Source organism: Podarcis liolepis, assembly GCF_965112155.1.
Source record: "Podarcis liolepis genome assembly, chromosome: 1".
Classification (NCBI taxonomy): domain Eukaryota; kingdom Metazoa; phylum Chordata; class Lepidosauria; order Squamata; family Lacertidae; genus Podarcis; species Podarcis liolepis.
The window spans coordinates 42643883-42656068 of NC_139554.1; the positions used below are offsets into that span (position 1 = coordinate 42643883).

General features: G+C 45.6%; 1 protein-coding gene and 1 long non-coding RNA gene across 2 annotated transcripts in view; one reads left to right on the forward strand and one right to left on the reverse strand.

Annotated features, from left to right (window-relative positions):
- Positions 1-12186, forward strand: part of BAHD1 (bromo adjacent homology domain containing 1) — a 65278-nt gene that overhangs the window by 37406 nt on the left and 15686 nt on the right. Inside the window, exon 2 of the mRNA XM_083507064.1 lies at positions 3881-5527. Within this exon, the coding sequence (XP_083363190.1) occupies positions 3898-5527 (1630 nt within the window). The 5' untranslated portion in view covers positions 3881-3897. The remainder of the gene's footprint in view (positions 1-3880; positions 5528-12186) is intronic.
- Positions 1145-8729, reverse strand: LOC310710682. Its single transcript, XR_014528182.1, has 2 exons — positions 7988-8729; positions 1145-1732 (listed from the first exon to the last, which is right to left on the reverse strand). It is a non-coding gene; the product is annotated as an uncharacterized lncRNA (long non-coding RNA).

The following is a 12186-nucleotide window of genomic DNA, read 5'->3' on the forward strand; positions in this document are numbered from 1 at the left end:
CAGTAGTAGATAGGTAGCCGTGTTGGTCTGCCATAGTCAAAATAAAAAAATTCCTTCCAGTAGCACCTTAAAGACCAACTAAGTTAGTTCTTGGTATGAGCTTTCGTGTGCTGAAGAAGTATCTGAAGAAGTGTGCATGCACACGAAAGCTCATACCAAGAACTAACTTAGTTGGTCTTTAAGGTGCTACTGGAAGGAATTTTTTTATTCTGTCATGGGTTCATAGTTTATGGAATTCTTGGTGCAAGTCACTTTAAATGTTCTCCCGCTGTTGAGAAAATCTAATGAATGATCTGCGCCAAGATTTAGATAGCTGAATTGTCTGGCAGCGGAACAGCAACAGGGCTTCAAAATGAGCCACATACTTTTAACAGAAGGAGTTGTCTTTGCCCAGCATTTCTAAAACTTGTTCACCCTTGAGGTCATATTCAAGCAAAAAAAAGGGTACATCAGCAGCCTAATCTTTCCAAGCCTAAATGTAGGAAGTAACCTTGTCACTGGCCTAATATTAGAGGTTATTCTAAGTAAAGGAGGGGGTGGAGAGGAATAGATTTGTTTCAGTTGCCATTGACTTCCTCCAGGCAGTCTAAATATTGTACAGTGGTACCTCGGTTTACAAACTTAATCCGTTTCGGAAGTCCATTCTTAAACCAAAACCGTTCTTCAACCGAGGCACGCTTTCCCTAATGAGGCCTCCTGCCGCCGGTGCCCTTCCACTGTTCAGATTCCGTTCTTAGACCGAGGTAAAGTTCTCAAACCGGGACACTATTTCCGGTTTTGCAGAGTTTGTAAACCGAATCGTTCTTAAACCGGACTGTTCCTAAACCAAGGTACCACTGTACAGTGGTACCTCAGGTTACATACGCTTCAGGTTACAGACTCTGCTAACCCAGAAATATTACCTCAGGTTAAGAACTTTGCTTCAGGATGAGAACAGAAATCGTGCAGCAGTGGTGCGGCAGCAGCAGGAGGCCCCATTAGCTAAAGTGGTGCTTCAGGTTAAGAATGGATCTCCGGAACAAATTAAGTACTTAACCACTGTACTGATACGTTTCAGCCACAGTTTGGGTTGTTTCCTACCATATGGAAGAGCCCCCCCGAATCAAGAAGCTGTAAGATAATAGAAACAGAAAGGCAATAGCCCTGTAGTAGTTGGACTTTATCCATTCATTGGAAGGAGAAACAACAGTTTGGGCTTTGTTGCACCTGTACTGCCTCTTTTGAAGATATAGAGGCTTCCATTCTACCTTTCGGCAGATAAAATGTGCAGAGGTTTCAATGGGTGACCAAGGACAAGCTACACATTTGACGCTGTCTCAGGGTGGACCCTGTGCTTTTATCCGAAAGCAACCTTCAGAGGTTGAATGAAGGCTCTGGGAGAGGGAGGTGGAGTTATGATTGCACCTTTTCCAATTAAGGGCAAAAAAGCACTGGTGTCTTTGAGAGACTTTCCCTCCTGTACTTAAAGGGAAGAGCAGGCTCTTCTGGGTGTCCTCTTCCTATCAGATGTGATGCATGCATTTGATTGCGACTGATGTACAAAATGTGTGTCAGGTGGCAGGCCTCAAGTGGAAGCTCCTTGAACAAATGGGGAGCGGCTGCAGCCGTTCTGCACCTGTGGAATGCCGGTTTCTGCTCCTCAGAGCCCTGTTGCTTGCCTGTTTCAAAATAGGAAGTTTCCATGTGGCGCGCTGCATTATTCTGGATGTTTTCTCAAGTGGGTCGCAAAACCCTGGAGGGCAAGAGATAAATCCACAAATCATGCAAAAGCTAACCCTGAAGCGCAGAGCTGCAAAGATGCCTCATCTAACCTATCTGATAAACCTTTCGTAGTCTAGCCATCCAAGATGCTCTCTTATGGGTGGTCGTTTCCTACTTCCAAGTAGGCCCACAAAGTTTCACTATCCTGCCCGCCCCCCACAACACACCTGCGTTCTTGATATGTGCCTAAAGATGGTAGACGGTGAACCACCTTTTTAAAAGTGTGCATGGTTCTTTCTTAGAATCATAGAATTGTAGAGCTAGGACATACAGGGATTGAACCTGCAACCTTGGTGTTATCAGGGCCACACTCTAACCCACTGGGCTATCCAGGCTCCAGGCTCTTGCCGCATGCAACCAAGTGAGGTGGCTATTAACAAGCACATCTTTATTCTTCCCCCATGCCTCCGTTTACTATGCCTGCCTCGAAGCCGACAACATATTCCCACCCTCCTTCTCGCAGTCTCTGCAGCCCATTTCTGACACAGTGCACTTTCACTCAGGCCCATCGCATTTCCCACAGGTTTCCGCGGCCCAGGCCACCACCACTCTGTTCCCTTCTGGTGCTTTTTGTGCAGATAGAAGCTCAAATAGATTATGAGCCGGTTTTTAGAGCTTTTTAACAGCATTTATTAAACATGAATTAAAGCGACACACTCCAGGATCCCAATTCCCATACGACAGCTTAAATTTTTAAAGCAGATTGCCACAAAATAGCTGCTTCTGCTGAAGAGCCATGTTCGATTATTAACACAGAATGGCAAGAAAGGGGGAAATGAGGGTGTTCAGTACTTTGTGTCACATATTGTGTTGTGTTTACACAAAAACACACGGGGCTGCCGTTTTAGCTCATGTTGCCCTCCAACCCTCCTCAGTGCACACCCCGCCCTGTTGCCAGCCTCCTGTCCTTTACACCTCACCAGGGCTCTGCCACTCTCCCCTGGCAACCCCCTACACCAGACATCCCCAAACTTGGCCCTTCAGCTGTTTTGGGACTACAACTCCCATCATCCCTAGCTAACAGGACCAGTGGTCAGGGATGATGGGAATTGTAGTCCCAAAACAGCTGGAGGGCCGAGTTTGGGGATGCGTGCCCTACACCTTTCCTTTCCCACCCCACACAGCTATCAAGCCCCCTTTTAACCTTCCCAACCTCACTTCTGGGGTTGCTTCTCTCTCTTATTCTATACCCCTGCTTTGTATCCTTGCATCACGTTCACGGCTGCTCCCCAGTCATTTTCTCTAACCTCCCCGCCTTGCACACACATCATCCCCCATGTTAGCCTCCTGGATCTCTCTCCCCCCCACCATTGTAACTACTGGCCCTCCTCTTCCGCAGCTTGCTTAGTACTAGGGGTTTGAACTTCCACCATTATTCCCATGTCCCTCCCCCTCTCCTCTTTTCCTAACACCTTGCAAGGCTCCCTGTGTGCAAAGTGGCCTCCTTTGAACATGTGCAGAGTTCCTTTCCTCCCTCTCACTGTGTTTTTATTACACCATCCCATGGCTGAACTCCTTAGTATACTAAGAGAGAGAGAGATAGAGAGAGTACACATACACACATATCTATATCTATTTCTATATCTATATCATCTATATAGCAATATCTGTATCTATATCTGCTCCTCCCTTCCAGACAAATGCATACTTGCGCTCATCCCTTTCTATCTCTCATATGGGCACTCACAGAGACAACCAATTCTTCCATTCCGCCCCCCCCCAAAAAAAGTGGGTTTTCCCACTTTTGCAGGAGAACTGCAAGTGAAAAATTCTCATTGGAAACGGGTAGATGTGGTTTTAATGAAGTAACTACATCATAAATAGCGTTCACCCAGCTGACGTGATTGAGGTAGCCCACATCTGAGAAGAAAGGGAGGCTTAGTAGTAAGGCGTTGGGCCTTTAGCCTTGCGTATAATTATCAAGCTCCTCAATTTGAAATAAAACCCCATCTTAATGTATCTAGGTTCTTAATTTGACCGAAAAGCTCTCCCTCGCTGAAAGGGTCCGCATTTTTTTCCTACAGGGCAAATGCTTCTAAAACATATCCCTGCCATCTCTTGGTGTATTGTGCGATATTCTCAACCCGTGATATTAAGACATTTTCCTCTTTGTTCTCAGGGGTGGACATTGATCCTATGACGCATGCCCGGAAGAAACAGCTCTTACTTCTGAAACACTCAGCTGGTTCTGCTGGCCAAGCTTTGTCACCGATTGACGGTGAGAGAATGGATAGGACTGAGGCGGAGGATTGCGAGCGAGGCAATGGCGCTGAGGGGCAGACCTGCCAGAGTCGATTTGCAGGCGTGAATAAAAGCAGGAATTTGCAGGAACTCAGAAAGACGTATCCACTGAGAAAACGCCTCAGCTCACCCGTGGATAAAAAAACATGCTCCGTGCTCCTCACTAGATTGGAGGATGTTGCCGGATCCCTGTCGGAGGAGACGCAGAGTGGGATGAAGAGAGGTCTCGCCCATTGTATGGATGACTTCAGACCCGCCTGCCTTCCGGATCGCGTTCAGGTCGTGAGAGCAGCGAAACAAGAGCCATCGGCAGGGAGATGCACAATATCGTGTTCTGGGACCGGGCTGCAGGGAAGCGATTCGTGTCTTGCAGAACCCAGGAAGCGCAGGCTAGCCTCGCTGAACGCAGAGGCAGTCAACAACTTGCTTTTCGAACGGGACGACGGCTTAATAACCGGCCGGCGTTTCCGGAAAGATCCCCCCAAAGTCGGCGGAGTTTGTTGCACTAAGAATATATGCTGCAGTACTCAGGGCGCTTGGCCCTCGGTGGAAAAGCAGAGCTCCAAGGCAGCAAAGGGAAAGAACCAAAACCGACCGAGTCCAAAGTGTGCTCCTCAGCCGCTGGATGGTGTCGTCGACGGGAAAGGGCGGGAGGATGGCGGGATTTCCTACCACCCTGCTCCAAAGAGATTGGCCAGTCTCAACGCCGCGGCGTTTCTGAAACTGACCCATGAGAAAGACCAGCCGCTGAAGCCCAGGAGTAAATCCACTGGTGAAAAAGAGAGCAAGCCTGAAAACCACGGTTCCAAATCCAAGCTCAAATGGGCCAAAGCCAGTGGGAAAAACTGCGTTAAATCCAAAAAGGAAACGTCCAGTGTAAAAATAGAAGGTCATCATAGCTGGCAAGGAGTCGCTGAGGGCGTATTTACAAAAGCAGCCCATCAGGATCCTCCTAGAATTTTGGGGGAAACGGAGTCTGTCAGTTACGAGCCGCTACCTAACTCTTGCGAAGGCCCGGAGGGTTTCTATCACAGACTGCCTTTGCTCATGGGTGGGCAAGCCTCTATGAAACCTGAATATGGAAGACCCGGAGAGAAATCTCCGACTCCCAAGCAGGAATTTCATCAGCCTTCCTTCCCAGTACCTCAGTTCCACCCTTTGCCCGTGCCAGGAAACCATACGGATTGTGGCTGCCTCTACGAATCGTCGGACTTGACTCCATTGAATGGGTTTTATGTTTATTATGGCCAAAGCGGATACAATGATTACACTCACTGCTCTGTTTACCCGAAGGATGAGCTGTCCCAGGCGACGGGTTGCGAGGGGCTTTTGGTGTCTCCAGGTTCTTTACCGCCAGACCCCTCGTTTCAGCCATTTCACTGGTGTAGCTCTCCCTACTGTTGTGGGGAAGGACCGGCAATTAACAGTTACAGCCTTTGTGGAGTTATGCACGTACCGGAGAGCAGAATCAGTACTGTGCACGCAGGGCGGAACTGCTACCCTTATAAGATGCCTTTTGCAGCAGGTAAGTCTGAAATGGGATTTCCCCACGCCTTAGAAAAAGAAAAACTTGGCTGCTCATACTTAAGAGTACTTGAGGCTTCACAATGTGGGTTGTCGGCTTTTTACTGTAGCCTGTTGAGAATGAATTAGTTTTGCCTCCATGATCAGATGCTGGGATACTGTGCTGGCCTTGACATTTACATTCCTTGAAGCGACTGTCTCATCTTACTTCCTAGCATGACCTGTCTTGCAGCGATATGTTTTAATGGTTGCCCATAGCAGCCCAGTTTCTCCTACCAGATGGCTTGAACTGAATTATGTTTGCAAGTGGGGTACACATACCGTGTGCCGTATTTGCTGTGTGAGATGAAAGGCTTGCAGACTTACAGGTTGCCCAATGTGGGTATTCAGCTTCAGGTTTTTTCCCCTCAGAAAAATTCATTTACGAAAAGAACCTGAGTAGAAATGTAAAATTTCCTGAAATTTTGAAACCGTGGGGGGGGGGGGGGATTTGGAGAGTTTTGTTTTGTTTTTTGGAGAGGGGAATTCAGGGAGTAATGTTTGGGTTTGGGTAAGTAATGTTTGGGTTTTTAGCATCCTGTACACTTTGAAAGTCATTTGGGTACTTAAGGAACATAAAATATATCATGTTCAACTTTGCCATTACTTTATGGTGTTTGGTATATTAGAAATGCTATTTATTCAGACTATAATTATGTATTGAATTTCCTATTAAAAAAAAAAAAAGCTATGCTGCGCTATAAGGAACATGGCATCTCTCATTTTACCAGTTGGTGAGGAGTAGGTAACCCCCCCAATAAAAACAGGATAAACCATCAACATTAGAGTAAAGAAAGAAAATTACTATGGTTTGTATTCAACTAAGTCCTACTCAAGAGCATACCCATTGAAATGAATGAGCCTAAGTCAGCCATGCTTCTTTCAGTCCCCCACATCACTCATTTCCATTGAAAGAAATGTGAAGGCCGATAGGGGAGAGCAACCAAGACTCAATGAATATTACATGAAATTTAATCAGTCTCATTTTCTGAGCTATTATTATCAGCTTCTGCTTTTTCATATTTGTCATCATATCCATCAAGCACTTCTAAAACTTGAAGTAATGCTTGGATTGAAACAAGTTTCTCTATCCTTTCACATGTCATACCCCAATTTTTTTCAATTTGGGTAGGGGGAATAAAAAAAAGAAGGCTTTGCAGGAAAATGAAAGCAAAACACTCCCCCCCCCCCGAGAGTTCTTATGGGCCTTCATATATTTAAAACCAAATAGTTTTAAGTGTGGGAAACTTCTGCTGATAGTCTCACATTTCAGTGGTAACCTCATATTTTGGACTCTGCTTGTTTTATTTCCAAGTGAGCAGCTCAGTCCATATGGAAGGATATTATGGAGGGTGCAGGGGGAAAAGCAGCTGCCCAACTTTTCTAGAGTGCCACATAAAGGTAAAGGGATCCCTGACCATTAGGTCCAGTCGTGGCCGACTCTGGGGTTGCAGCGCTCATCTCGCTCTAAAGGCTGAGGGAGCCAGCACACAGCTTCCGGGTCATGTGGCCAGCATGACTAAGCCACTTCTGGTGAACCGGAGTAGCGCATGGAAATACTGTTTACCTTCCTGCCAGAGTGATTCCTATTTATCTACTTGCACTTTGATGTTCTTTCGAACTGCTAGGTGGACAGGAGCAGGGACCAAGCAACGGGAGCTCACCCTGTCGCAGGGATTCAAACGGCCAACCTTCTGATCGGCAAGTCCTGGGCTCGGTGATTTAACCCACATCGCCACCCGCGTCCCCTAGAGCTCCACATATCTGGCTGCTAATATGTGTACGGCGCTGCTGATAACATGGAGAGATCCTGGCTGGTTGAATACTATCCTTTCCCACTAGGTAGAGGAAGGGCAGGCAGTTTGGTGGTCATGCTGAATAGCATACCAAGCTGCTCCTCATCCAGAGGCACTGTGCCCCACAAACCCTTCTCTAGTGCTCTGGTATTCAGAAGAAGCCAAGCAGTTTGTAAAGGGAAGAGAAGGAAACAAAACGAAAGGCAGTTGTGAAGGTTGGTACACAAATGCCACCTGCCCACACACCCTCTAGCGACCCTGTTCTCACTTCACATCAAGTCTGAAACTGTGTCTTGCTGTGAATTGCGCCCGTCTGTCTCCTCTCTTTGCCAAGCTCAGGGAAAACAAATCACGTTATGTGCAAACCAGTGCTCTTGCAACAAACTGGTTTGTTCTTGGCTTCTTCTCATGGTTTGTTTGGACAGAAACAAACCACAAAGTCAGGGTAAGCTACAGTTGTTTCAGACCAAAGCAACTTACAAGTAAATTATTATATATTTATTTACACCACCCCCTTTCCCCTGACAGTGATGCAACGCGGCTTACAGATAAAAATAAGAACAGCATGCGAGGAGGAAATAATTAAAAAACCATTAAATGTTGATAGAATTAAAATTAAGACTTACATTTGCCAGGTTTGCATAGCTTAGTATCCTACTTAATCCTAAAAAGAGGGACAACTTTTCCTGGCCTTGATTCTTCCTCTTCACTAGCAACCAAGCAAGTAGCTATTTACAAACCTCTGTTAAAATAGATTATGGCTTGGGTCTAAAGATTCCTGTCAACACACCCTAGTGGTTGCCTGAGCACATTTAGCGGTTATTCTGTTTTATTCTCCAAGTGGTTTTTAGTGCAGCCTATCCCACTGCGGGGGGGGGGGGGTCCGCAGACACTTTGGGGCTAAACTCAAAGGCCTCAGTACATATCGCAAAGTTCTCTTTACAGCCCTTAGTATTCTTATAGAGAATTGAGTTGAGTTAAACAAAAAAAGATTCTTAATTCAGTACCACACACTTTCTCCAGTAGGTCACAACACTGAGTTCTCCTCAGTGTCTTCCCCTTCCCTAAGCTAAAATTGCCCTTGGTGGATTGTAGTTCCAACACCTTTTAAAGCTTGCCTACTAATCTCACACACTTTCAGATCTGCTGGTAGCAGCCGCCCTCCCTGGCCATGCTAGGAATTGACTGTGGGAAGCTTCCATCGCAGGAACTGTGCAGCTATACCACTGAGTTATGACCCTTTTACAGAGGGATAAGTGGTGACTTGCCAGTCCCTGGCCCCCAGGATCAGGCCATAGTGCAAGTACATAAACTATTGTGCTGCGTGGCGATGACTGGTGACTGGCGATAGCTTTCCACAATTTTACCTTACAGAGAGAAGCAGCCTTTTGTAAGTTTGTAAGAAAACTTAAGTTCTAAGTGATGAAGGTTACATTAAGGTTTTGTTTTAATCCAGTTTAATGAGGGAAAGCCATGCTTGTTACAGAAAAACAGCAAAAAAAACCTTGTTTTTTTAAACATAGATAAGTTTTTTTTTATAAAAAAAACTGCTCTAAATAGGGTTTTATTTAATTAAGCCATATTTGCAGTAGAACCATTGAAATCAATGGACAAATTAGTAATTCCCTTGATTTTGGTGGGCCTGCACAGAGTATGACCCCAGTCATACACAACCCGTATGTTCTCATTTCCTGTGTTCTTACACCAATCCATGTCAAGAGAAGCCATAGCTCAGTAGGTAGAGCACATGTTTTGCATGTACAAATCTGCAGGTTCAATCCCCAGCATCTCCAACGTCAAAGGATTTCTCTCTGCATGGTACCCACAGAGAGCTAAGACCCACAAGCTTGGGTCACTAGAAATTGTTGGAGCTACAACCCCACCATCCTTGACCATTGGGCATGCTAGCTGAGGTCGATGGGGGTTGTTGTCTGAATACCCAGTGATCCACAGTTGGGACAGGCTTGAGCTAGATAAACCAAGAGGCTGCCTCCGTATAAGGCAGCTTCATAGGCCATTTGTTTCAGGTATAGCTTCTGGTGTCTGCATAGCTGGGCTTCATCAATGTGTTCTCTGGATCTTTCTCTTACTGCATGTAAAATGTTGATCCCAACGATTTAAAAATGCTTCTCACTGTTGCTGTGCTAGGAAATTCTGTGTCTAGAATAAAAGCTGCCGGACTATAAAATTCTGTATCTGTAATAACTGTTATTTACACAATTAGTCAATAAAGAGGTGTAATTTCCTCTCCCCGAGATGGCAGTTGCCTCTGTGGACATCTCTTTCTGGCTGTGCACAGCCATGCTGTGAAAACTGTTTTAAGATTCACAGGAAAGGATAGCTAATCCAATTAAACTGCTGGAGGGTTTTAGGTAGATGGCTGAAATGTTTAAACTGGGACTATGGGATAAGATGGGCATTACGATTTTCTCCTGCTCCCGGAATATATTGCGGTTCAAAAAAGAAGCACAGGAGCAAAGAGTGTATTTGTGTAAATATGTGTGCTACCATAGTGCAATTTTTGTTCTCACCTGGTGGATTTATGTGCCTTCAAAATCTTACCTTGCACTAAAGACTTATTGATTGCATAGCACATTCAGGAAATTGGGGGAGTGCAGACTCTGTAAAAGGGGGGCTGTGCCCTATGCCACATTGTGTTATGATCAAGAACTTGATTGTAGTTTAGTTGGCAGAACTGGGAAGGTGGTGTAAATATTTTGAGTCATTCATGGGAAGACCTTTAATCAAATTTTGCCTTTCTTAGAAAGGGATGAAGTTGCTAAAGGAAGATGAATGTCATTCATAAATTAGGAGGTTTGAGTGGTGGCTAAACATGAGAGGAGCCCTGCTGGGTCAGATCAAAGGCTTATCTGGTCCAGCACGCAATCAGATGCCTATGAGAAGCCTCCCACAAGCAGGTCACGGGCACAATAACACACTCCCACTCACATCCCCCTACAACTGGTGCTCAGAGACACATTGATCATATATAGCTCTCATTACTAGTAGCCATCAACAGCTCTATCCTCTGTTGGTAGTTGATGGTACTCAGGACTGTATGCAGTCAATTGGTCTACAGGTGCCAATTGGTCCAGTGGCCATTGAAGCCCTTCCCTCAACTGCCTGTCTTTCATCTGGCTGGCACAAACAATCCATGTATCGCCTGTTACTTCTAAGTTGGGTCAGAAGCAATTGCTTGAAAGTCACTTGTAGTTCTTTCACTTTCCCTCAGTCTGGCAAGAAGATTGTTGCAGACATCAGAGTGACTGCCCTCCTCCAGATCCATTGAGTGTCATGGAGCTGGCAGTAATATCCAATAATCAGTGGAAGACCACTGGCAAAATGGGACTCCTTGCACCAGTCTCCCCAATCCTTGCAGCGAGACTTGCTGTCTGGTCAGTTTAGTGGCTGACTGCACAGATTTGTGCCATGTTGCGGAAGTGGCATGGATCTCTCATGGTATTTTTAATTGTGATATATTTAGGCTATTTCTGCTTTAAAGGTGTGAGCTGGTATTTAGAACTAAGTAAGGTGGATTTACTTTCAGAGTCTTCCATAACTCAGGACAATATCAATGTGATGGTTTTGTGATAACAGCCACCTTTGAACAGCTGAGTCTTCAGTGACGTAATTAAAACATGCTTTGCGCAGCGGAGAACTGCCATTTAGCCTTTTAATGAACTTTTGTGGGAATTTTTGTGCTGGATCAGATCACCTAACTGAGCTTTCTCCCTCTGCCGTTGGCAGCCAGACGCGCCAGAGAAGATCAGAAACAGGTCAAAACAGTTGTGTCAGTCCCTCGTTGCCACAGTGTCCGATACTCATAGATGCGAACACTCAAGATGGAAGTTCCACTTCTAGCCTCTTGGTATCTGTGTTCACCTAATCCTTTTGTTTTAAAAGCCTTTTATCTTAGCACTTCAGCCAGCACAGTATTTTGTGCTGGTGTGTTGGATATTCTGTTTAATGCAATGTTTGAAGTATTTTGTCCTGACTTAAATCTATTGTCTGACAACTTTATTGCATGAGTGCAGTCTTGAGACAGTGACTCCTTTCTTCCCGTCTCTCTGTTCCCACCCATGAGATTCCAAACTTCTCCTGTTTGTTCTCCCTTCCCGTCCCAATCTAAAATGCTTGATTCATTGCAGCAAATTGAGATTTCTTTCTAGCTGCTTGCATATTTTTACTTTTTTTCTTGTTTTTTGCATTTATATCCCACCTTTTTCTTAAAGGTGGCCTACATTGTTTTCTCCCTCTCCATTTAATTCCCACAAGAACCCTGCGAGGTAGGCTAGGCTGAGAGGGAGTGACTGGCCCAAGGTCCCCCAGTGAGCTTGATAATCTTTGGTTGCTTCCCTGAGTCATGCAGGAAGCTAGAATTCATCCCTTACTTCTTTGTGTACTGAGACATAATGCTAGAGAACTATATTTCAGGAAGACTGGTTCTAGGTGGGTGATTTATATCAGGCTTCCTCAAACTCGCCCCTCCAGGTGTTTTTGGCCTACAACTCCCATGATCCCTAGCTAGCAGGACCAGTGGTCAGGGATGATGGGAATTGTAGTCTCAAAACATCTGGAGGGCTGAGGTTGAGGAAGCCTGATTTATAGCATCATTATTTGTGTATGAAAGAACGCGGGTGGCGCTGTGGTCTAAATCGCAGAGCCTAGGACTTGCTGATCAGAAGGTTGGCGGTTCGAATCCCAGCGATGGGGTGAACTCCCATTGCTCGATCCCTGCTCCTGCCAACCTAGTAGTTCGAAAGCACGTCAAGTGCAGGTAGATAAATAGGTACCACTATGGCGGGAAGGTAAACGGCTTTCCGTG